We start from the raw sequence: 27,643 nt of genomic DNA on the forward strand, positions 1-27,643 counted from the left end.
TCAATAGCCACGTTCATCTTAACTGAAGCCTTAGTTGATTTGTTTTACTTTTGGTATATATATTTTTTGTAAATAAAGCTTTCATGAAGCCGCTCATATATAGAGGATATTTGTTTGTTTAAAATATGATTATAAATATCTTTCATGAGTGAACATCAGATGCAATATTTTTACTAGTGGCTTAGCCACGAGTGAAAATGTAAGATATGGTGTTCATGACATGGCGTCAACATAATATTGTCGTTGCTAGTCATATTAGAATAGTAAATTTGAAATGGCCTTATGTCACTCCCACGACGTCAAACATGGGATAAATAATGCCATGCTACAGATGATAAAACTTAGCCGAAACACGGTGATTTTGTATACTTTTGAAACTTCATGACGTCATCTAATAAATAATCTATAGCAAAGCAGTGTTTTAACACTGTCTATACACGATGAGCGGTTATACGTCGGGCGTAATAATTTCATCATGGCGCAGCCAGAGTGAAATTATTTCGAAGGACGTATAACCGCCGGAGTGTATAAATAGTGTTAAAACACGGTTTTGCTATAAATTATTTCGATTCTATGTCTTTGTTGTAAAATTTAGATATATGATAGAACTTTCCTTTGCGCATGCATGGCGCCAAATGGTAGGTCGTCATGCACTTTTGTTTATACACACCAGGACCGGAAATGGCAATACGTCTTGCGGAAGAGTTCAGTTTCGGCGAAAATGGTGAATTATTCTGCCAAGCGAATATCAAGCTTAGGTTGTGTGTAAATTAATCAAGACAATTATGCAATGTGAAATTTTGTTTAAAACATGTTATTAAGTAAAATGTTGGATCAAATTTGAAAGCACTACTTCTGGATGCATATATGTCGCTAAAAATCACGTCGACGTGACGTCAACATAATCATGACGTTGTGACGATTTATGCATTGCTTGTCATATCAGAATTCTGTTTACGGATGTGCGTTTAACGTGTTTCGTTAAATATGCTTCTAAAAGTTAATTGTGCTGCAAAGAAAACCATTCGTTTTACATTTTTCTAGTATTTGTATTATTAGGTATGCGAGAAAAATAACATATTCATTTGTAGCAGTCCTGGACGGGAATATCGATGCATTCTGACACATGTTATTAAATATGTTGGCCTTATATAGAAAAATACATAAATAAGATACGTCACGATATTACAAGTTTTTTTTTTACTTTTATACCCGGTAATCTATATATTTGCACACGATCAAACATTTTCATATTGCGCATTTGTTGTTGGAAGAATTCGTACGAATATTATTAAGAGGTAGAGATTTGTTTACAGACTTTTAAATTACTGATAATTATTTTGAATATGAAATAATTTTGTTATATACAAGTAATAAAATTAATAAATAGTAATACATTTTGCGATGGAAATATTACTTTTTCTTAATGTTTAATAAGGTTTTTTTTTTCTTTCATGACTCTGTACTAGAATAGCCACTATATTGATTCAGAATTTGTCAAAACATTTCGACTTTGTGACAAATGTCAGTCTATTTTAGAAATTTTCTCAGAGAACTGATAATATTATATTATAATATTATCAGTCTAGTATCATCCGAATTGATCTCATCTAGATATTTGTTCTGAGAAATAATCTTACATGGAGAGAAAAATGTGTTTCTTGATACAAATCTAGCTCAGGATGTTAAAGAAGACTTAGGAGTTTGTAATGTAATGGCATTTGTGTTGAAACGTTGACAATGTATAACCTTTTTAAATCAATGATCAGAGTTTAACACCATACTTGGAAAATAAAAGAATAATGCTTCTATTAAAGAAAAATTGTAGTCTTTTAAAATACTGCTTAAAGTTTATGAATGAATCTGTCTGATTACGCATTCGATGAAATTACTTTTTCTTACAAATTTATCTCCTTAATAAACAGAAGTAGCAACATCATTTTTATCGAAAAAGGATCTTGACACTACAGCCAAAATCTGATATAATTTTGAGATCATATTAGAATTTTGCAATCACAACAATCAGCTTTCTTACCTAGCGGGTGCTACAAATGAAGAAAATTGAAAAACTGAGATGGTTATTTAATTCTTTCTGGTTCAATTTTCAAATAATATATTAACTCAAATGCTAAGTAAAATAACTCAAACATCATACATTTTTACATGCCCTATTTTTATCCTGATATTTTCCTCTGTATACCCATTAACATGTTCAGACTTTTCTATTCATTGTATTCTAAAACCGGACTTGATCAGTTCTTCACAGGGGCGAAAGGTTACACAGTGCCCACGGTTTTATGATAGACAGACGGATGGTCCAAATAAAGTACAAAATGGGGACAGGATTATTATTCACACTTGAAACTAGATGATTCTTAGGTTGCTTTGTGAAATCAAAATTTTAACGGGTTGAATTACACCTAGTAGTATTAGGAAAACCGTGTTTTAACACTACTGTACACGATGTTCGTTTATATGTCGGACGTTATAATTTCACGAGTGCACAGCCCGAGTGAAATTATTTCGAACGACGTATAACCGCCCGAGTATATAAACAATAGGCTTCTCCTATAAATTACTTCGATTCTGATTTGTCTGTTATTCTAAAACTTAGATAATATATGATAGGAATGTTTCTTTGCGCATGGCAGGCCGTCACGCTCCTTTGTTCATACACACCAGGACAGGAAATGGTAATTGGTCTTGCGAAATAATTCAGTTTAGGTGAAAGTGTTTGGGAGTTATTCTTCAAAGCGAATGACCAGCTCAGTATGTGTGTTATTTAATCAAGACAGTTGTGCAATATGCCATTTCGTTTCGCCATTCAACGTTATGTCAATTTTACATACCGTTACTTTCATATTATGTTTTTTTTTGAAAAGGCATTGCGCCGAAACGTCGATGAAATAAAAATCAAACAAAAAAGGCTGAATATGTGTGTTATTAAACATCAATTCATTCATGACGTCACAATTATTATGCAATACCGTTAAACGACCCAGCGGCGCGCTGAAAAAGAAAACAACAGAAAACAGGCAAATATTTAATTGATATCGTCAAGAATGTATTTTAAAATCCTTTGTAAAGTGTTAGAATCGAAATAATATATCTCAATTAGTGATTTGCTCTTGAATAAATCATTGTTTGTCGTTCAGATGCATATTATTATATCACTCGGGCTACACCCTCGTGATATAATTCCTGTGCATCTGAATTCCTAACGATGATTTTATTCAGCGACAAACGGCAAAATGAGATTTATTACTTCCAAAGTACAATAATTGTTAAATTATTGTGTTGGTAGAATCATTGAAAATAGTAGGTAGTATCATTAAAAATAATACACGTTTACTGATTTATTTCCCAAGGAAATTCAAACTTTTATTTTTTCTGACCATTTTCTGTTAGACAGCATTGATTTACCGAGAAGTTATATTATACAATTATTGCCTTTTGGTGAGGTCGATAAATTCACATATTGACCGAACCTAAAAGGCAACAATTGTTTTATTATTAATCCAGCCTACTTAAATAAGTATAAAACTTGACTACAAGTATCTGTAGCCTTTGGTCATTTTTCGCGGTAAATTGTGTACGCCGTCGCATTGTTTTGACGATTTCGATCACTTTCCTTTCTCACAGTCTACTTAGACAGGTAGGTTGGATCAATCCCATTCCAATGACAGAAACAATTTATTCGTCCCTTCTTGTGTAACGTCACAAAATTTTGGACGACGAAAACAATCAGAAAAAAAATCGCAATATCAATGTACAAAAATGACCAAAGCCAACAGAGCCAATTGGGCACTTGAATAAATTCAACTCAGACAAAAACTTTTGTTATTTTCTGAATAGTAACTAGATATGTCCTCTTTCGATTTTCTTTGTCTTTGCATTCAATGACTGGCAATATTATGTAACAAACATCAAGGAATTGATATGAGTTTTGGCAAAAATATTTTGATAATTATCAGAAAAATAACATCAAATAAGTACGGAAAAATTTGTTATAACATTAATGTTATTCAGTCTATTTTCAGCCATTTTCCAAGCTCAATAGTAATTCTAACATCCACCATTCAGATTTATTTTATTTAGAGCCTAAGCTGATCTCAAATTATGTTTTGTCACATATATTATCTTTTACCATTTCTGTTTTCAGATTTTGTTGAATCTAGACATGCACGAATTACTCTTACTCTTTGTCACGACACTGATGCTGTGTCATATACACGGAGAGCCCAACATCAGTAAGCTCAGTCTATTTTTTTGAAAGTCACAAAGGAAAATGATCATAACTAATATATACATTTGTAAAATATATTCTGATTAACATTTTACAACAGGTTTTAGCACTTACAAAACGAATCACGTCGCTATATGTTAGAACATCCATATCAAATAGCTTTACTTTTTTTCCTTTAACGAATTCAGAAAAATGATATGCTGCTGCTAGTAGCTTTTAAGTTATTTCAACATCGTGACAATGGCTACGTCTTTAAAGGCAGTTTACATCATACTGGTCAAAAGAGAATGGGCTGTTACATTTATCTTTTACAACGCTATATTGACGTCCAAGTAAATTATGTTTTATGAAAATATGTCAACTGTTATCAAAACATAAATCAAATCATAAAGCCCGACGTTACTATGAGCAATGTTGCCACCACAAACATGTCCGACGTTACTATGAGCAATGTTGCCGCCACAAAAATGTCCGACGTTACTGTGAGCAATGTTGCCACCACAAAAATGTCCGACGTTACTGTGAGCAATGTTGCCATCACAAAAATGTCCGACGTTACTGTGAGCAATGTTGCCACCACAAACATGTCCGACGTTACTGTGAGCAATGTTGCCACCACAAAAATGCCCGACGTTACTGTGAGCAATGTTGCCACCACAAAGTTACTGGGAGCAATGTTGCCACCACAAAAATGCCCGACGTTACTGGGAGCAATGTTGCCACCACAAAAATGTCCGACGTTACTGTGAGCAATGTTGCCACCACAAAATTGTCCGGAGTTACTATGAGCAATGTTGCCACCACCACAAAAATGTCCGAAGTTACTGTGAGCAATGTTGCCACCACAAAAATGTCCGACGTTTCTGTGAGCAATGTTGCCACCACAAAAATGCTCGACGTTACTGTGAGCAATGTTGCCACCACAAAAATGCCCGACGTTACTGTGAGCAATGTTGCCACCACAAAAATGTCCGATATTACTGTGAGCAATGTTGCCACCACAAAAATGCCCGACGTTACTGTGAGCAATGTTGCAACCACAAAAATGCCCGACGTTACTATGAGCAATGTTGCCACCACAAAAATGCCCGACGTTACTGTGAGCAATGTTGTCACCACAAAAATGCCCGACGTTACTGTGAGCAATGTTGCCACCACAAAAATGTCCGACGTTACTGTGAGCAATGTTGCCACCACAAAAATGTCCGACGTTACTGTGAGCAATGTTGCCATCACAAAAATGCCCGTCGTCACCACAAAAATGCCCGACGTTACTGTGAGCAATGTTGCCACCACAAACATGTCCGACGTTACTGTGAGCAATGTTGCCACCACAAAAATGCCCGACGTTACTGTGAGCAATGTTGCCACCACAAAAATGTCCGACGTTACTGTGAGCAATGTTGCCATCACAAAAATGCCCGTCGTCACCACAAAAATGCCCGACGTTACTGTGAGCAATGTTGCCACCACAAAAATGCCCGACGTTACTGTGAGCAATGTTGCCACCACAAAAATGTCCGACGTTACTGTGAGCAATGTTGCCACCACAAAAATGCCCGACGTTACTGTGAGCAATGTTGCCACCACAAAAATGCCCGACGTTACTATGAGCAATGTTGCCACACAAAAAATGCCCGACGTTTACTGTGAGCAATGTTGCCACCACAAAAATGCCCGACGTTACTGTGAGCAATGTTGCCACCACAAACATGCCCGACGTTACTGTGAGCAATGTTGCCACCACAAAAATGTCCGACGTTATTATAAGCAATGTTGCCGCCACAAAAATGCCCGACGTTACTATGAGCAATGTTGCCACCACAAAAATGTCCGACGTTACTATGAGCAATGTTGCCACCACAAATATGTCCGACGATGTCAGAGGGCTAACACCCCCGTGGTTCTGTTCTTGCGCATCATAATATATCAGGCGACAAGCCTATCGAACGCCTTGATTCTTTGTTACTTAGATCAGTGCTTCAGTAATAAACGGGTCAACTAAACTTTGTCATATTCAAAATATTTACAACGACCTAAAAATAAGAAACCTCATCCACAACAAGAAAACACTTCATCTTTTATCTATTTTTTTAAAGAAAAAATGACTGCACACTAAACTACTCGTCCACCTATTAAGAGTAGATAGCTTTTATACGATCGAGCTACATTTGATCCGCTGCCGTACACAACTGTGTCGTGGTTCTCACATTCCATCAGTTATACTTGAGTGTGATCGGCTACAAGAAGATACTAAAATTAGCAATTTTCAAGTTGACTAAACTTTTAAACCCGTCCTACATTATAATGTCAAAAAGCGGAAAGGATATGTTTTGCAACATCGACATCGTTTAGACTTAGTTCTTTCTCGCAAAGACATTTTTTATTACTTACACTGTTCTTGCCCTTTATATGGATTCTTTTCTTTTAAGGGTGAGACAGCTTTATTAAATGTACAGGGATGGATATGTTTCTTTCTGCTTAAACCTCTGAATTAGTCAGATCCTTCCAGTCATTACGTCATGTCCCAACTAAGTGACAAACCTTCCTTAATAATCTGTCGTACCTACCTTAAAAATCGCGTTAATAGAAATGAACCGCAGACATTATATTCCAGTTCCATCAATATAAATGTTACCGTGGTGAGGTCCGGTCATAAGCAACTAAGCGAGCGGTACCTGTGCCGGTTGCTAGGGATTTACACGTAAGCGATGTGAAATACTATCTTTGATTTATTACAAAGGAACATTTCTAATTATCAATGTTTCAAAATATGCACTCAGCTTTTCTGAAAATTACTGATTCCTCTTTTCAATAAATGCCACGTTCATACGAGTACGAGTTAATACATTTTACATTTCTTTTTGTATACCCAAAAATTAACCCAAAGGAGGCGAATTTTCGTATGCTTTCTATGAAACCTTAGATGCAAAAAGATATAATTTAATACATGTATTGTTGTATTCAAGGACATGTACATGAACCATGAAATAAAAGCTTTAAGCCAACAGTTGTCTGTTTCCTGAGTAAACAGAAACATAAATTTATATATTTATGACACGAGGGAATTAAATCTGTAATAAGTGGATTGAATTTCTCAATGGGTGACTTGTTGAACTCCATAACTTGTTCTTCTAATAGGAATGAACAACATGTTTCTTACTTGCGGCCTGATAAAGAGTCGCGTGAATGAAACAGCACATTTTGCATATTTTGATACATTATTTGAAACTGTCTAATAGTTAGAACATACCATTTGCATTTTTTGTTTCTTTATTCTTTCTTCATACCAACTCTAATTTTGTATAACACCAAAGTAGGTTATGCTAAAACAACAGTTCTTGTTTTCAAATGATATGGCCATTAAATTAAACGTATTCGGTTATATTAAGGTATATGTATACGGTTGATCAAAATGAATTACTATAGCTAATTGTTACATTTACCTGTTTTGCAAAAGACCGTTTTATTACATTAAATATTGTCATACGTATTCGAAACAACACGTCATCACTTTTACAGCGGAAGTAACATGTAAAGCCGGACCAGAATATACCTTTACAATTGAAGGGCAAACTAACACAGGTGTCATTTTTGTCAGTGGCGTATGTGCGTCAAAGACAACAGATACAGCAATTTCTGAATATACATTTGCAAATGCCGATTGTAATGGTTCTGCCCCGGCACTGGTAAGTAAATAACTTGTTATGAATTTCCATCATACTAGCATAGAAGAATAAATATATGTTTCTTTAGGTGAAAGAACTTGACATTTCAGAACCGCCGCCACAGCTATTTAATAGGATTTGAACCAGCAACGACCCTGTCTGGATCTTCAATTTGGCCAAATCCATTAAAGACTGTCAAACAACATTATAAAGGATCAAAAATATATTTTTGATAAATTCAATGCACTTTATAAACTGTGAGAAGGGCAAATAAATATAACAACGAATAGAACAAGTACGAGGAATCTTTTTAAAGCCGGTACATGACACTTACTTACAGCTTTTGTCTGTTTTTTTTTTTTTTTTTTGTATCCAGCTAAACTGGAGCGGTGTTTACATGTATTTGTCGAGCTGTGTGGAAAAATCGGCAAAATTCTTTTAGCACTAGGTAGCATCCTGTTGTGAAATGCACGAAAATTGCATATTGCCATTACATCCGCAAATACATGTGTCATAATCTACATGTATTTTGCACAGAGAAAGTTATGGTGTCCTTTCTTCTTTATGTAAAAAAGATGTAAAATCTCCGAATTACTCAAAAAATAAACGTCTTCTTTACTAGTGCATAATGAAATCAACAAAATCTCATATTAAAGCAGCCGACTCGTAATTTCAATCTGACCGGTGATTTCCATGCAACTCGTATCATAGTATGCAGTTCTGGCATCCTTCGGCCATAATAGAATTTTGATTTTTGCATAACAACCGGAGAAAGCCAAAATTGAAAATGAAAAATAGTTGTGTCGGAAACCCCAATGTAAAAATGGTTACAATCATGAAAACAGTCACAAATGTGAGATACTTAATAATTTTACAATATATGTAAAAAGGATCCAAAAATGTGAAACCTACATGTAGTTGTTCTAAATGTAAATATGACGCTGGTCACAAACGTCATAAAGACGTCACAAATGTAAAAACATATTTTTTAGTCACAAATGTAAGAAAAACATTCCTACAAATGTAAAACCGATTTTAAAACACAAATTTGATTTTGAAAACACAGTAGTAAACAATAATGGGCGAAAACTTGCTTCAAACCAGGTCAACACATGTACCCCGTCAGCACTGATAACGTTAATAAACTTAATCTTACAAACGTGAAGCAAGATCAGTGGCTAGATAATGTGATAGATAGCACGAAGCTGAATAACAACCCTCGGCAAATGTTTGCGTCATTGCATACATGTACAAGGGCACAGCATAATTTTCCTTTCTTGTCACAAGAGACGGAACACTTAGAATTGGTAAGTCACACTTGACTGAGCAAAACTGATCGCGAAAACTGTTGTCATTACAAGCTGGCCAATCAAACTCCGTGACCTAAGAAATAACCTCTGACGTTAAAATCACTTTTTTCCAAATTGGGGCGACTCTCTGAACGCGTCCGCAGATTACATATAAATAAACGCGAGAAGAATTGAAAAAATGCGTTTTTGAAACATGCCAAACATCTTATATGTCACAAAGGATAACATACGTCGTTACCTTCGAACGCATGGTCAATATGTGAAAATATAATCCAATGCGACCCTCTAATTGTGCGCAACAATTTCACGCATCGAATGCTCGGATGTCGCACTCACGAGATTTAGGACAGACAGTACTAAATTGCAGCCACAAATTGCTTGATCATTGACCACTAAGTTATTTTGTGTGCGAGGACGTAGACTGTTATCGCATTAAATCAAAACACGAGGATGCTCACTAGAAAAAAATAAAGCGAATATATGTCAATAAGGCAGTAGCAAGGGTTCCAGTAACATGATATTTACACAACTGCCTCAATAACTCAGTGGTAGAGTAGCCGTGTTGAGTGTGAAATTTTAACGATGTGTGCCAGTCCATTGCACAGCTAAAAAAAAATTTCTTTACTGAAAACTTTAAAAATCTTCTTATCTGAAACCACAAGGCCTAGGCCTTTGATGTTTGGTATGTAATACTGCCTAGGTCTTCTCTACCAAGATTGTTCAATTTTTGCCCCTAGGGCAGAATAGAGGACCTGCTGTGGGGTCCCAAGTTTTACAAAACTTATATAGGAAAACGCTTTAAATTCTTCTTGTCTTAAAGTACAAGACCCAGTCCTTTGATATTTGGTATGTAATATTGCCTAGTAGTCAGTCCTATGCCAAAATTGTTCAAATTATGCCTCTTGGATGAAAAGTGGCCCCGCCCGGGGGTCACAAGTTTTGAATAGACTTATATAGGAAAAGATTCTTTAAAAATCTTCTAGTGTTAAACTTCAAGGCCTATGCCTTTGCTATTTGGTATGTAGTATTGCCTAGTGGTCATCTACCAAGTTTGTTCAAATTATACCCCTAGGTTGAAAAGAGGGCCCGACCCTTATATCTCTCCTTAGGTTAGACCTAAAGAGTAGATGACCTTGAAGTCAAAAGTCAAAGTTACTGTAACCTTTAGTTCTCTTCAATGCTTATATGTAGAACCCTCAAACTTAGCAAGGATTTTGGTCCAGACCAGAAGGTGACCCTGAAGGCAAAGGTCAGGGTCAAGATCACAATGACCTTTAGTACCAAAATGCTTGATAATTCGGCAATGCTTGACACTAGGACCTTTAAACTTAGTAGAGAGGTTGATCCTAACTACTAGATGACTCTGAAGCCAAAGGTCAAGTTCAATATGACCTTTAGTACCAAAACACTTATAACTCTGTATAGATTGGGTCTAGGACTCTCAAACTTAGTAATTACAGTCTGTGTAGTAAAATCGATCATCTCTTCTGACAACGCTCACTGGTGTGTAGCATGTTAAGTGGATCAAATGCTTGCACGGCTGGCCATTTCTCAAGCCGTCACAATGAGCCCATTTAACGAAGATCAATGAAACACTTTTTGACACTCCTGAAGTGGAAAATTTTGCATACACAACACTTATCTTCCTCTTTGTCGTAGTCTGATGATGTTTTTTCACCGCTGTCTTGAAAATTGATATGTGGTGGACCTGGCTGAGGCTCTAGGGTGTTGTAACTGAGCTATCCTTGTTTCTTCGGATTCATACTGTTTGGTTTCAAAGTTTTCTTTTTTGTTTTATCGCGTCGGACATTCTGCTCTGATTCATGATCTTTCAGTTGGTTCAAAATACTATTTGTGATTTCTCGACCTGAAACAACTTTACTAATGGTGTTACGTGTTTTCTTTTCTTTACTTCTCATTTCTCTAAGCTTTTTCTTCTTCTACCTGAAGAGGTCCTCGTGCCGTGGTGATACATGGTCATTGTTGATACCTCCAGGTACAGTATCTTGGCTGCCGTGATCTAATTCATTGCTTGATTCTTGATACACTTCTGCTGGTATCAGGTACTCCTGACGAATTGAATTGAAGGGGGACATATGCCTATCTTTTTGAAACGAGACTGAACGGGCTCTAGAATACACCTTGCATACTATTTCACAAACATTGTATCTACTGATTACAGATGTTGTCTGCCCCATTAGCTGGTGGCATGCAGCGTCATACATTCGTTGGAAAAGCACATAACAGTAAACATCCAATGACTGAAGCATGTGCGAAGTGTGGGCATGCAAAATACAATTCCTTGATCCTTAGCCCACTCATACAAACCAGCTAAAACATGAGACCTGTGGTCATCAAGAAAAACCAGCAACTTCTGTCCTTCACGACCTGAGACATATTTGATAAAGTGTGTTGTCAGATACTGCCTTAAAAAGGAACAGCCTGAGTCGATTACTGCACCAACGGCACCTGAAAATTTTCCTTGCAACAGTTCTTGTTTAATTCTTTTACCAGGAAATATTAAAAACGGTGATATACTTGACCCATATGCACTTGCACCTCCTATCAAAGTGACGGTTTTTCCTTTACCAGAGGTAATAACCACTAGACAGTAATCACAGCTAAGCTATGATTATGCGGGGACTTATGATCAATGATGAGCCCTTTCTCATCAATATAATAGATTAGGTGGGGTTTACGTTGAAATTCGTGTTCTTCAAGAGAATTTTTGGCTTTGCAAAGTATGCTGGACAACAGCTTCTAATGCCTTTCTACCGCGGGCGTTTTCTAACCCCCTTGGCTCTAGAACTCTAAGTTCGGGCCATCTTCCCAAAAACCTCTAATCAATTTAATTGTTAATGGCCGATTTTTTAGTTCTTTTACCTAGTTGAAATGCAAAATCAGCAGCAATGTTAACACCTTCTGAACGGATATAGCCATATCCAAGACTTGCCATGAATTTAAAGCGATTTTTGTCGAGCCCGCTTGCGGTGAGCTCGACTTAGTCGCCACTTTTATGGCGGTTCGGTGCATGCTCGTCTATGCGTCCGTCCGATTTTGTCCGGACCATGACTTTGACATGCATGGAACAATCTTGTTTATATCTGGCGCGAATGTTAACCTCAGTGTAAGGAGTGTACTGTGCTAACTCCATGTTCTTATCTCAAAGGTAAAGGTCACAGTTTGATGTCAAAGGTCAAATTGAAGAATGAGTTTATCCGGAGCATTTCTTCTTAATGCATGGTGGGATTTTGATGCAATTGGCATGAATGTAGAATTAATGTAATGACCATTATGAGACGGATTGCCCTGCCTACGAACACGGTCCCTAGGTGTTTAGGTCAAGGTCACACTTAGAGGTCAAAGGTCATACACATGAATCACTTTGTCCGGAGCATTTCGTTATATGCATAGAGGGATTTTGATGTAACTTGGCACAATTGTTAACCATCATGAGACGGAGTGTCATGTGCAAGAACCTAGAATTACTTGCCTTTTTGTTACTATAAATAGCTTATGTTGTATTTTTTTATTACTTGCCGTATGGAAGAATCTAGACAACTTCCCTGTATTTCAACATGCTAGTTGAGGTTAATTGTGACCTATCTCTGCTGGTACGGATTTTTATGCGGACTCACTCCCATTCCTTTTGACAGCTGGCGGGCTCGAGATGCTGCTCTTGGGCATCTTGTTTAACTTAAGCTCTGCATCTGTGGAAAATATTGGTGTTTTTCCTCCGTGAACTGCTATTTCATGATCAACTTTGCCTAATACCCTGTCCCTTTAAGTTGTTGCAGGCACCTGGTAATTGACAGCTGCTCTTTTTACAGGTATCTAGCCCCAGTCTCAGTATCTTTAGAGAGAGGCTGGCGGGGGTCAGTATGTAATTCTATTGCCTCTGTCCCATTTTAACTGTAGCATACTGTCTTTTTAGCTTTTATTCTTTTATCATTGTAACATATCATTTCTTTAACAAATGTTTCTCTGACAGCGCCGCCCAGTGATAGTCGGAAATCAACGGTTGGGTGAAAGATGTAGATGTAGATGTATCTTGTTTACTTTACATTAGTGGTAGGCTTTGGACAATGCTTCTCTTTGTCTATGTTCTACTGCTTAGCAATCGTTAACGATTACGACTAGCAGGCGCATTGTCAGGGATAGCTTAACAGGTCAGGTTAAAAGTAAAAGCAGAAAGTTGAATAAGAACTAATACAAGGGTGGCAGCTGACCAGCAAATATTTCTAAGCTTGGACTGGCTTGCAAAGACACAGGGAGACTGTTCCACAGATATTTACTACTGTGAAAAAAAGCAATTTGCATGATAATGTGTCTTTGAATACGGTATCAAATAGTTCTTCTTAGGTGACTTTTGTCAACAAAAACAAGGTGTTGTTGGATCTAATACAACATAGTAACTGCACTGATCTTACGGCGTTGTTCTTTGGTTTTTCAGTTTAGTTCATTTTACATTTTGAAACACTACTGGTGTACTGTTGTCATTATAAACATATCTTACTGCAGATCTTTGAACTTGTTCTATTTATAGAGTCAGGTATTTTGCTTTGGATGCCATATGTTGGAACAGTACTCTAACTGGGATCTAACAAAAGTTTTATTTGCAACCACTTTGACTCTTTCATTTGGGATTTTGACATTTCGTTTAAGGAATCTTAGGGAAATTTTTGTATTGGATGATATGTTGTTGATATGTTCTCTGGATTAGAGCCTGCCTTTAGGCTGTTTCAAATGCTCGGAATTATCCTTAAAAAACACACTCATTAAAAGTGAGAGTTTTCAGAAAAGTCACGAAACCCTGATTTTGATAAGTTGGCCTAATACCTTATTTGTTGCATCACAAGATGTTCATTGATGAAATGTAAACAAAGCAGACGTAAATTTTGTCCTGAAAATGTAGCTTTTATTACAGAAAATTCTTATATAAAATATTTTGAGAAAAGGGAAAAATAATAAGTTTTAGTTGATTTAGAATGAAATTATGCCAATAATACCTGGTTATTTTCGCATAATTTGTCTTCTTCTACCAAGAGAAAATTTACTACGATAGTAAAAACAATTCCACTGTTTGCGCATTCGCGGTGAAAAGATTTCGCGAGGTATACGTCAAGGGAAGGAAAACCTCAAAGATTTTTTTTTCCATATGTGTTTAAAATTTCAAAGGTATTGAATTGAGAAATTAAAAGAAGGACATTGGCATAAATCTAACTCCGGCGTTAGAAGATTTGCTTAGTGTATAGTTGTGGTTTGATTAGTTTCACTGAGACCGTTAGTGAAGTAAAATGTATACATCTGCAGATAACGTATTTTTCAATGTATAACATTGTCCTTTTTAGCTCTTGCATATGTCCCCTACCACACCATCATCGAGTAGGGTACATACACCTTCAAACGTACCAAGGTACGGTCTTTGTATAAAATGCATGATCTTAAAGAAACTATGTACCAAGGTCTGCCTAGACACTGGAATTATGGCCTTTTAATTGCCAAATTTGTCATAATTTAGCACTGTACGCACATTAACTTGGAAAGTTTGTTTAAATCCTTTATCCAAACTTCAGCAAACTTCGTCAGGATGTGTATAAACATTATATATAGGCCAGGACCGTTAACCATCCAGATTGCCTACGTCACATTGTAGTTATGGCCGATTATTTCCCCCAGAAAGTGTTTTCTGTAGCATTGTTTCGGCGTGCGAATTTTTTGACAGTTTGGCACCCTTATTATTACAGCTCTGATTTACGAAATGAATCTTTCTGCGAACTGAGTATAGATACAATCTGTATAAAGCTCCACGTGGAGCGGCAAGCGTTTTATAGTTAGGCTTGATACCAATCGCTGCTGGGAAGTTTCATCGAAGCGCGGCGGAAAGCCTTATCCGCATATGGCTCAGTGCGTTGTTACAATACATACAGATTTTTCTACTTACTTACTCCCGATGAAGAAAATGCTTTTGAGTAAAGTAAAAATGTGAGAGATAATTTAATAAGTATGAAGCTCAGAATTTTTGTTCATGCATTGCTGTCTGTTACTGTCTCAACTTGTGTTTAAACAACGTACCATCATTATATCCCCTCATGGCATAATATAAACAATCTAAATGCTCTTTTGCTATTTTGGTCTAGATAAAACTTTCAAGGTGACTGTGAAAAATTCTTTTTCACATTTTTAGAAATATTTTTATTACATTTGTAACTGAACAATGTTTTTTGCCCGCCCGGTTAGCTCAGTAGGTAGAGCGTTGGTCTACGGATCTCGGGGTCGTGAGTTCGATCCTCGGGCGGGGTGTATATTCTCCGTGACTATTTGAAAAACGACATTGTGTCTGAAATCATTAGTTCTCCGCCTCTGATTCATGTGGAGAGGTTGACAGTTACTTGCGGAGAACAGGTTTGTAGTGGTACAGAATCCAAGACCACTGGTTAGGTTAACTGCCCGCCGTTACATGACTGAAATACTGTTGAAAAACGGCGTTTAACCCAAAACAAACAAAAACAATGTGTTTACATTTGCGGACTTTTTGTGACATTTGTGACCAGCGTCAATTTTACATTTAAACAACTAGGTTTCACGTCTGGGGAAAGTTTTTAAATATGTTGTTAAATTGTCTCACATTGTGACTGTTCTCATATTTGTAACCATTTTTACATTTTGGAGTCCTACATAGGTGATAGAACGGAAAATGCCAATTTCTGGTCCTCTACCTTAAGTAAATTTTGTTTACTTCTAAGACAGGGACTTTATATTAATGGGGTCATCATACTACAAAGTATATTGATATTTTTAAAACAATACATAAGAAATGAAATATTTTTTCGGTGTTCATGCAAATTTAACGACAGAATAGGATCGGCAAATCCATGGCTCTGGTTCAATATGCCGATCCTACTTTGTCGTTCATTTCGCATGAACACTGAAAAAAAGTTTCATTTCTTAACATTATAGATCTATTTCCTTTCCATTTGTAAACAAGATTAAATTAGAAAGTGCACATATTTTGTTGCATTTAACATTAAAATCAGCTTCCTTACAATTCTGTGCACCAGACGGAACAACTGAGACGTCATTTAAGGAACGTTCTCCCTGACTATACGCGGACGTCGTCAAAACAGCGATCCGTTAACACTACGCAGAGCTGACGTAACTTTCGTGCCTTTCCGTTTGCTGTTCATGCGAAATAAACGTCATAATTTTCAATGGGAAAGAATAGTACGAATGTAAATATACATAAATATATTAGTGGAGCGGTGGTCTAGTGTTTAAGGTGTCGGCCGCTCAACCCTGAGGTCGTGGGTTCGAGTCCCACAGGGGTCACGATCATGAATTTTCATATGACATCAGAACTGTTTTTTTTTTCAGGAAGCAGACTCGAGAGTAGTTCAAATAAGCTTGAAGCTTTTATTACAATCCAGCTAAAATAAATTAGTATATTAACTAAATATCTTAGTTCTAGATATACATACTTTCAGCGTATTTTACTGAATTAATTTTGTCGGCACATTCTTGCATAAAACTGATGTTCTTATCATTTTCATGGAGAAGTGTTAATAGTAGAGTAAATATATCAAGTGAGAAAATATTGCACCCGCGTGCGCCTAACAAACCCTTTCACATATGCACGTTACATGGCGAAGCGTAAACGACGTGTGCATATAACGGCCCTATTAAACAAAAGAAATTGACACCAACGTGAGAACTCGTGAGCAATCAACACTAACATTCCCGCGCATTACATAGATCTTTAATGACAATAATTCAATATCTAGCTTTTTACACATTGAATGCTACATAAAATGTTTCGTGTTATGATATCTGCAATATCCCTCGTGATATGTCGGTACTCTCGCCATACCTGTCCCAACCACTTACTAATCCCTTGGGATACTGCAGATGTATAACACGAAAAAGATATGCGTTACCCCTACATTAAATATACTTTTAAGATGAAAGATAACTAATAAATGCAATGTTCTAAGATTGGCTATATAAAATTGTAATGGCATATGAAGCTAAAAAAAAATTAAAGGTTATATATTCTCGTGTACATTGTCAATGTCTTATAAATAAATATTACGTTTCTTATTAACTTTACACAGGGAAGCGAAATGATTGTAGTAGTACAAGAAATTGAAGACATCAACACAAAAAGAGACTTCAAGGCTAACATTACGTGTAGCCTTGACACAGGGTCAGTTATAACAGAAGTGACTGTACAAACAGCGTAAGTTAAGTTATTATATGGACAGTGGTCTAGAAGCGATCTCAAATTTGGGGGCTTAATGTGGGTTGGGAATGGGGGAGAGGGGTTCGGGACGACCACTTAATCCACCCATATTTTCCATGAATAATTTTAGACAACCAAAAAATATGTTATTCCCCTTATTGATAGAAGAAATCATATCAAATCTATATCAGTGAATATACATAATCTCTAAAATTGCTGTTCCCCTTTATCTATTGCTATTTCTAAAATAAGATGTCCGTCCTCCCCTATCCCACTCTTCCACCCCCTTAAAATTGTAGCTCTATGCTAGTTGCAATGATGCTTTTGATTACCAGTTAAACATTTATAGTTAATTAAATATTTTTAAACCTTAACTCCCTTGGGCTATTCTGCACCGACAATGGGTTCCTGCGGTATTTGTGCAGCTTGCTCCAGTCAAAAATTCTTGTTGTTTGATTCTTTGTTTAAAGTAAATTACGCCAAACTGTTTCGTATATTTCGACTTTAAAAGTTTTTTATTTAAACTTGAACTTGACAATCTAAATATGTATCCAGCGAGTACAAACTGTACGACCACTAATTATAAAAGCTTACTTGATGATAAAAGTTTAAATACTGGTTGTCAAGGAGTCAACTCAGTGTAACACTTTTGAGGTGTAGACTGGCATCAGTCGCAAGAGACAGGCATCAGTCGTAAGACACTGGCATCAGTCGTAAGAGACAGGCATCAGTCGTTAGAGTCCTTTAAAATAAATATATCTGCCATTAAATCATCTCGAAATGCACTTTTTGAAGAAAAAAATACAATATCACCGACTCTGCATGAACCTTGAGAGAAAATTATCAGTGTCAGTATGAAGAAAGAATCTTTATTATAGATTACTTGATCTCAACAGACTTTGTAAGTCTACTTTGAGGTCATGTATGGTAGTTTTTCTTCTGTTCATCCTACTACATAAAATTTTTATGACAAAATTGACGGTTATAACGATGCACTGACTTCGAGATTTCTTTCACACATATCACATTAGTTCTATATTTATTTTACGCAGATGTTGAAACAATTGTTAAAGGCCTCCAATACACGATATTTCACCTGCCTCATTTACATTTGAAAAGTGTGTCTTGCTAAATTGATAGTATAATCTCCGTTTTCAATGTTTGTTTTACTTCCGGCAAAGTTTCATAGAACATAGTGAAAATCTGGTTGATGAACAAAATGGTTTAATCAAGGCGTAAATCGTAATACAATAGGTCATATTTCTTCGCGCCAAACATTTGAAAGGACAGTAAAAGCAATCGAAGACTGAAATTTTTACAGTTCAGGTAATGCGCCACGAATTTGCCATGAAGACGTGCGGTCAGTGCTGATAGCATTCGGGATGGTTTTATACTTTCTCTCATCATATTAAAGGTAACTTACTTATCACATTTCGATTTTAAGGAGGTAGTATACCTTAATATTTGTTTGTCAGGTCATTAATAAATAATCAAAATATAATATCAGGCAAGTGATATCAGGCAGTTTGTATAGTAGTTGCATGACAAATAGAGGATGAAGCCATCCAGCTGGCTTACGGAAGGTCAGTGGTTCAACCCAGGTACCCGCTCGTGATGAAATAATGCACGGAGGGGCACCTGAGGTCTTCTTCCACCATTAAAGCTGGAAAGTCGCCATATGACCTATCATGTGTCATTGCGACATTAGATCCAACCCAAAAAAGAGGATATTTGTTTGTTTTGTGTGAATATGGAATATATCTCACTGAGAAGTGAGACAATTTCAAATATTTTCATGAGCGCGTAGCGCGAGTGAAAATGTGAAAATTTTCTCACTTTCAGGGGAGATATTCTATATTCCCGAAAAACAAACAAATATCCTTTTTATTTTATGCTTATTTACGTTGAGATATGCATTTTGCAACAAGCGGGAAACAGACGCGCGTAAACGAACATGACGTCAGACGTGTTGTGACGTTAGAAAGACACACACGACATAAAGTTCCATTTCATTTCATTTTTTGTTGCGTAACGTTATAAAATTCTCATTAAGTAAAATAAATTGAATCGAGAAATATACTATAAAGAACAAAGTGCGACTACAATTTTCATCCTGTTTTAAGCAAATAATTTAGAATGTTTACGCAATGTACAAGTAGATCGACAAAGCTATTTCATTTACAGTGAGTGATATGCAGTGAGTGTTATAGATTATATCTCACTGATAAAACTAAAATAAGTATTTCAACAGTTAACATAAAATAAAACTGCATAAAGCTGCAAAACATTGATCATTATTCAAAGCGAAAGACTCATAACATAATTGCGGCGATTGATGGCTGTTTTAAAAATAGCTCAAATAAAATAAGATGCTCAGAATGACGTACTTGCAAAATAAAAGCTCTTAATTTACGTGGTAACTGACACGTACCGTCATGACGTCATTAAAGCGAAACAATGTTTTGTAGCATTTCATCTGTTGTCGATCTGGGAAATAGATTTTAGTTTTGCGTGATTTGTTGGAAAATAAAACATGGTTTTGAGTTCAGATACGTTGTAATCTAATCATGATGGCCGGATTAAATTCGGCCTTAATCAAAAATAAATACATTGTCAAGGGTATTGTAAACATTTCCAAGAATCGATCCATGTAAACATTATGATATCATGATGAACGTTACACAATGACGTTATTAAGTGCTATTGTCTGTGTAATAAATGTAGAGCATATTTAAGGAAATTGGTTGAGATTACAGAATCTGTTTAGAAAAATGTCGTGCAACATTAAAACTCCACCAATATTAATGGACAAGCCTTTTCTTCAGTTTCCTTCCACATTATCGAATTTTTTATAGAATCCAGATTTAATGATAATGGATTCATTGTTATTTTCATAAGAATATCAGAAAGTCAATAAACATTGTCGAAGTTGAATTCATTATGGCTGTCGTATTGTTTCGTTCAGAAGTTCAGGGGCGGATGAATTTTCAAATTCGTAAAATATGAATTTATTAATTTTTGCTTCAGGAAATAAGAGATGAGGATATATGTTGTTCTAGGCCGTTCTATGAGTTTCATGATAAATAGAATACAGGCATGAATGCTATCATGCTCTGCAGATATAGGCTGGAAGGGGTTCGGTTCCCTCACCCCATCCAGCCCGTATCAACCTCAACCTGATAACATTAATATCAAAGGACAGTAGTCTGTTATTTTCTATATACTGATATGTCATGCAGCTGAACGTAAGAAAATGGATGATGGTTACTGGTGTCATCTGGAACATTGCTGGGTGCAAGGTTACTTATTCCTGTCATTTTCGAAAACAAATTTGGCAAATTGATTTGGAATACCCATTTTTCCGTTTCCATTCATAATAAGGTTCGTATATATTAAAAACTATGCTCTAAAGTTATAAATATTTCTGTTGACGATAGAGATATCTTTGACTAAATTGGTGTTACCACGGACTCGACCCCCTACTGACCTATAAAAGAACATGTAAATGTAAAATTTTAAGGCGTTGAATAAAACACAGAAATATATCACTATGAATTGAATTCACGGTTTAGGAATAACAGCCCTTTGAACTTTACAACAAGAGGGCCAAGATGGCCCTAGGTCGCTCATCTGAGTAAGACACCATAACAGTGCAAACATGTTTTTCCTAGTGATTTCATGGAGACAAATATTCGGACCAATTTTTATTAAGTTCGGACCAAAACCTAGTCTTTGTTCCCACATGACTCAGATTCGAATTTGTCCAAAAACAAACATTCTAACAAGGTTTCGGGAAAATTGGAGCAAAAACGTGGCATCCAGAGTGTATACAAGCTTTACCTTTAATTTGACCTAGTGACCTAGTTTTTGACCCCACGTGACCCAGATTCGATATCATCCAAAACTTTATGATAACAAATATTCTGACCAAGATTTTTATCTGTATTTAAACACTATCCATTAGAATGACAATGTCAAATTTTTTTCACAAAACAGTCAGATGAGGAATACTGCTGTAAGTATTTGAAGCTTTGATATGCAAATAAAACGATCATACTACTTACTTTGAAAATAAAATATCTTAAAGCTACATTTAAAGAAAAAGATAAATTTATCAATTTTTTTTTCTAAGAAATGACGAAAAAGGCAATATATAACATATCTAAATATCTCTGTTGCCATGGTTACTTTCAACGTTAATATATATAGGATACCATGTGAAATGTTTGCTATTCTCCTTATAAAATTATCCTATTCCGGTCATAAAGAGAATGGTACTGAAGCCGTCGAAACATCCGTTATCCCACATAGTCGTTTGAAAATGAAAGAAAATGCGTTACCATGGAAACACTAGCCCCGCGACATATACATTTTAGCTTGCATTTGAAAGCTAACGCGCAGCGCATTCTAATTAACTTATCATCGACGGATAACAGTGAAAACAAAATACACTAAAAGTGTTAGATGGCCGTATTAAAACTGTACTTGAAGCATAAGAGATTAACGAACTTTTTTTAGCAGCTAAGACATTGAATTACACGAAATAGTATGACAATAACTTGCTTCGGTTCAATTTTTAATACGAATTCACCCTGTTGACAAGGTATACTACCTCTTTAACAATATTTTCAGTTTTGAAGAAAATTTAAATTTTGCAAAATGCTATTCCTTAAGTATTTTAGGTACTTTTTGTACATTTTGTAGTTGTATTTAGTGTTGTTTCATATAATTCCGCTGTTTTTTTTGATAAATAACTCTAGGTTTACACTTTTTTCTTTTTTTCTTGTAAAAATTCGATATGATCTACTAAGTTTATTTTTGCAGAATGGAGTGTGCAAGATGTGTGAGGATAATTTTCAAACTGTACAAAAACAGAGTTCAGCTTTGAACATTGTACGGGTTCGAAGAAGCAAAGTGTTGCTATGAAGATCCCCGTCATCACGGCTTAAAGAAGACAATGAAATAGTTTAAATTCATACTTTGTTTTAGAATGGATTAAGTTAATATCAAGAAGAAGGCTAATTTCAGTCAATTGTAATGAGAATGAAATAAAAATGTAAGAAACATGTATGTTTGCTTCTCTTTGACAAAATAGTTCCCAGCGATCCTGAAATTAGAATAACATAGACAATAACACAGGTCAAAATACCGGCAGGTTTTCGCCTTTGTTTTATATGAAATCTACAATATTAATTGGCGTAAGATGAAATCAGATATTTGCACAAAACATGTGGATTGCTTAGATTGTTTTATCGTTCCAACTACTTTTTGTACCATATACGGTATATCTTTGCAAGAGTCTATATAAATCAATTTCTACATTACTCTTAGTACTTAACAAACTTTGAGAGGTCTTCATTTTCACAAAACCATGAAGTTTCAATTTAAGGACATTTTTATGCTTAATATAGTTTCTTTGTAGAACATAGTTGAAATATTCTTAAAAGTAAATCTCACGGGTATCGGAACCAGAATAAAACAAGTATGACCAGACAGATAAAACCACCTGTGTTCATACAAACTCAATTAAAAAATGAAAAATATGTAGGAAAATATGAACCCCTTTCATATGATGTATTCCAGAGACAATGCTTTATTCTCAGATACCGTTTAAAAGGAATAGTCCACTATGTAATTTTTTATTTTAGTGTCATTTTCATCCGAGATCAAATACTTTTGCGTATGGTATATTTAAGGAGGTTGTATCCTGTTGAAATGTTTTTGCGTATGGTATATTTAAGGAGGTTGTATCCTGTTGAAATGTTTTTGCGTATTGAAATTTACTTCAGAGGAGACGACGATAAAAAGACAATAACTGCCACTGTCAAACCAACGTTCATCATTCAAATGGTAGATCAGGGAACTACTGTTCCAGTATCCTCGGGAGAAATTGGCCAGGCTGTAAACATTACACTAGAGATGGATGCTGATTACCAAAGTATAATACTCTACATCATTTAAACAACACATTATTCAGATTATGATACATATTCAGTTTTTATTGCGATTTTTTTCTTTGACTTTCTGACATACAAGCAAGGCTGCTAGTACCTTTTTAGCTGGAAGAAGTTAATACTGTTGCTGTAAAAAAAGTGTATGGCTATAAACACTTTTGTAGAGATTTTATTGTCCTTTATTTAAACGAAATTTGCGAAAAAAAAATTAAGAGAATTATTACATCCTCTTTAGATCTTTTGACACAGATTTTAGCGAAAATGTTTGACATATTAATTGTGTTCATTAGATTATAAGAATCTTTCACTGGTTGCGGGTAAAGATGGGAATATCCGGCACGAGGGTAACCGCCTAAGCAGTTACCCGAATGCCAGACATTCCCATCTTTACCCGCTGCCAGTGATTGATTCTTTTTCTTGCATGCCTTATTCTTCAATTTGTAGAAAATATAAAGAAAAACGAAGGTTTTTCTTTAAGGCGCTATTTTGTTATAGTAGTGTATGAATTTACGCGTTCATTCATAAATTCAAGTATAGCACGCGAGTTATCGTACCGTACACCCCTTGGTGTAAGATTGTAAAACAGTATTCAATCATTCAATAATACTCTCGCATCTATAAAACTAAACCGAATGTAGCAAAGCTCGAAGTCCAAAGTCACACTATATACATGTATATGTTTTGTAAAATACATGTACTTTAGTTGTTTACTAGTATATGATAACAAGGGATTAATATTGAATTATTATTTTTACAGTTGAATATTGTTCCTATACGTGAAAAACTGTTAAATCCAATGTTCACTTGAAGGAAGTCTTCACCCTGTAAATGCATCTTCCAATAAAATGCATTACTCATGACTTTTATCTTAAAGTGTGAGTTTCATTTCAGGTACATTCATGTTCCAGATCGAAAAGCTTGAGGTGAAAACATCGTCTGCCTCTACAGATGTGATTTCAAATGGGTGAGTAAATCAGTTAGAAGGAATAAAATGTGTTAACACGTCACTTCCGTTAGTTTTTATTCAATTAATGTCATGATTATGTAATAAGATAAATCGTAATAAAGGATTTTATGTTAGTGTTGATAAACGGTTCTGTTCAAACCGGGACTAGAGGGCGTGAACGGTAGCTTACATTTCCACTACCGTCCATGAACAGGCTCACTCAAACCGAGCCTGCAACATTTTCATTTATGCCGCGTTGGGCGGTGATTTTTCACAGTTTCTATTTCGTTACCATTCCATTAATAAGAAATTTTATGTAAGAATTACAAGAACTTCTTACACAACAGTTCTTCCATATATACTAAAATGTTCCGGACAAATAGCAAAGGTTACCTTTAAAGGTTGCTGCGTTTTAAATCACATTTATAAATTTACTACCGATTGCATATTTCGTAAAACGTGAGCTTTTGTAGAACACACTTTACACATTTCTGTTGAAGTCCATCTCAAAGATTTTCAAGAATTCAAATGAACACACAGTGTTTGCAATATCAAGTTTATTGTTTTTCATTGTTGCCACTACCTAATAAAGCATGTTAGATACACAATTGTAACATCAAATTTGCATCAACTATTTCTGCAACTACAGCTATTTTCATGTATTCCCCCAAAATAGACATGGACAGTTAAAATATTTGTTACAGATGCAAATACAGCAAACCCTCTAGATAGATTATACGACCTGTAGGTATAAATAATCTGTCGGCTCGATTGTAATGGATGAAAACTTTAAGTTTGTTTGAATTATTTTCTTGCTTCCTTAAAATAACAATTTTGGTGTCATATGAGGATTGGGAATCGAAATCACAACATACATATTTTCATCTGTGGTCTTTAAAGGACAAAATATAAATATATCTTACAAAATACATTTCAAATGAAAGTCATAGTCCGACTGTTCAAAACATTGAGAAAGAATCGAAACTTTGCAGCTTTTAGAAATATATACTGGTGAAATAAAACAAAAAATATGCCTGGTCATTAAGGCACCTAGTGTAGTGTTTATGATGCCATTTTACACACTAGTACACTTTTAAAAAGATTTACTATATTTTCAAGACTTTCAGAGACAAAAAAGAACCAGAGCCTTACATGTACATTGTGTATAGAACTAGGTAAATTTGATTACAATGAAGGTCAACACATAAACTGAGTCTATCATTTACTTTACATTGTCATAAAAACAGATGTTGAGCTGTTCGTATTCTTCAGGGACATAACAAAGAACAAATATAGCATAACAGTAAGATTTGAGTCGGATATAATTTGGTTGGGCATGTAACTTTGAACATGTGTATTCTTTTGGTGTACCAATTGTGAAAGAACATATGCAAATACTTTAGATTTGATATATGGTAAAGGCCATAAGGCCGATTCTTCAATGAAATAAAAAAGACTGAAAGTTAGAGTCTTTGAACAGTCGATATTCCTTTTGATAAAAACGATGTTATGTCCCTTTGAATTTAGTTTTATTTCATATCTTAAGGTGTACGGATAAGAAGTATAAAGATGTTGTCTTTCCACAACCGGGTCCACCTACAGCTACAAATATGAACTTTCCATTTAATTTATTTTTGCCATCGGATACATCTGGCAATACTCCTGTGGTCCAGGATACATCTTCTATCGCTGTGACATACACTTTTACCATCCAAGTATGTGTTATTGGTGAGTGTACACAGGTAAGTAGTTAAAATTGCATGGTACCTTCATGTTTTCTAGAATGAGCATATCAACTGCATTTGTACTGACAAGTACTATATATGATTTTGAATGCCTAAAAGAAATAGTGTTGTTTATAACAATATAGCAGAGCGATATTTCAATATATTGTAACACGACGAAGAGATTTTATGTCTGTTGGATAATTTCTTCACGGCATATACCGATTAGGGGTGTTTGAATACATTAAAATACGATTCTTCTATATTTCATTTCGAACCTAATTTTTATGTGAACAATTGATTGAGTTAGATGTCCTCTATGCTTTATGTAGTAAAATTATATCTTTCTGTAAATTGAATTGATATTGAATTATTGATAACATGTCAGTCTAAAGTCATGCTTAAAATATACATTTCAAGATATTGGTAAAATAGCAAAGCACAGGTTACTTGTTTTGATCAGTATAAATATATCAAGTATGTCAGCTATAAATTACAAAGGAAGAAGAAACAATACGAGTCTGGGTATTAGTTTTGTTTCCCTTATCAGCCAAAGTTTGATTTGTTTTATTTTTTTCCATAGTATCGCCGAACTATTACAATACATTTGCATAAAAGGTGTAATGAAAGATCGAGCTATCGGTATACTTTGCTTGTTAGTGCCCCGATAGTATGCATCGATGCTGACAGTTAGGATCCAATAACTATCGGCGATTGTTCCTTCAACTATCTGTGTTTTCAGTAGTTTACAAAAACATAATTTGAGCGTAATTTTCATCAATTGTCCTGTATTTTCATGGTATTAAGTTTCCTCTAAAATGTTGGCATACATTTTCCGTAAAATCAAAATTTGTACAAAAGCGGGACCCACTTTGATTCTTCCTTCGAACCTTTGCTCAGTTTAGAGATGAATGTGCAACAAAAAGTAAAGGACATCATCAGGATACAACTATATGATATACTGAACAAAATAGCTAACCGGCATACTTTTTTGCTCATATCTTAAACATTACTGAAAGTATTAATTTATGAAATTTTGTGTAATCTAAAATCAACATATTATATAAATCTACACATTTTACAGATTCAGACCATTTTTGAAAATCACAAAAAAATACAAAATATATATGTCTGGAATTTTCAAACTGGCAAGAAACACATTATCCACCATAGGAAGAAAATGACAACCAAAACAAATTAGATTTGAGTTCCTGATAAACAAAGAAGACTGAAAATTATGTGTTCCTTCGCATCTAAACTCCAAACAATGATTTAATTAAACGGCAAAACACTGTTTGGAGTATATCATCTCTTAGATAATGTCTTTGTTATGCCCTATCGAAAAAAACAACAACATTTTTTTTCAATATTGAACACGTGACACTCTATTTTTCGTAGATGTAAAATGTGCTCTTCAGTGATATATATATATATATATATATATATATATATATATATATATATATATATATATATATATATATATATATATATATATATATATATATATATATTAAAAGTGAATTGTTATAGTAAACAGAAATTAAACCGATGAT

The 27,643-nt window shown here is 35.1% G+C and overlaps 1 protein-coding gene across 2 annotated transcripts in view; it reads left to right on the forward strand.

Moving 5' to 3' along the window:
- The first annotated feature begins 1,229 nt into the window (after positions 1 to 1,229).
- Positions 1,230 to 27,643, forward strand: part of LOC123533912 (uncharacterized) — a 30,951-nt gene continuing 4,537 nt past the window's right edge. Inside the window, exons 1-7 of one of the 2 annotated variants that reach the window (XM_045315892.2) lie at positions 1,230 to 1,298; positions 4,163 to 4,250; positions 7,769 to 7,935; positions 17,336 to 17,460; positions 23,253 to 23,401; positions 24,309 to 24,381; positions 25,910 to 26,105. In XM_045315892.2, coding sequence (XP_045171827.2) covers positions 4,181 to 4,250; positions 7,769 to 7,935; positions 17,336 to 17,460; positions 23,253 to 23,401; positions 24,309 to 24,381; positions 25,910 to 26,105 — 780 coding nt within the window. In that variant the 5' untranslated portion in view covers positions 1,230 to 1,298; positions 4,163 to 4,180. Of the gene's footprint in view, positions 1,299 to 2,742; positions 2,770 to 4,162; positions 4,251 to 7,768; positions 7,936 to 17,335; positions 17,461 to 23,252; positions 23,402 to 24,308; positions 24,382 to 25,909; positions 26,106 to 27,643 lie in introns of those variants that run through there. The other variant, XM_045315891.2, reaches the window with a different exon arrangement.

Source organism: Mercenaria mercenaria, chromosome 12 (genome assembly GCF_021730395.1).
Source record: "Mercenaria mercenaria strain notata chromosome 12, MADL_Memer_1, whole genome shotgun sequence".
In the NCBI taxonomy this organism is placed as follows: domain Eukaryota; kingdom Metazoa; phylum Mollusca; class Bivalvia; order Venerida; family Veneridae; genus Mercenaria; species Mercenaria mercenaria.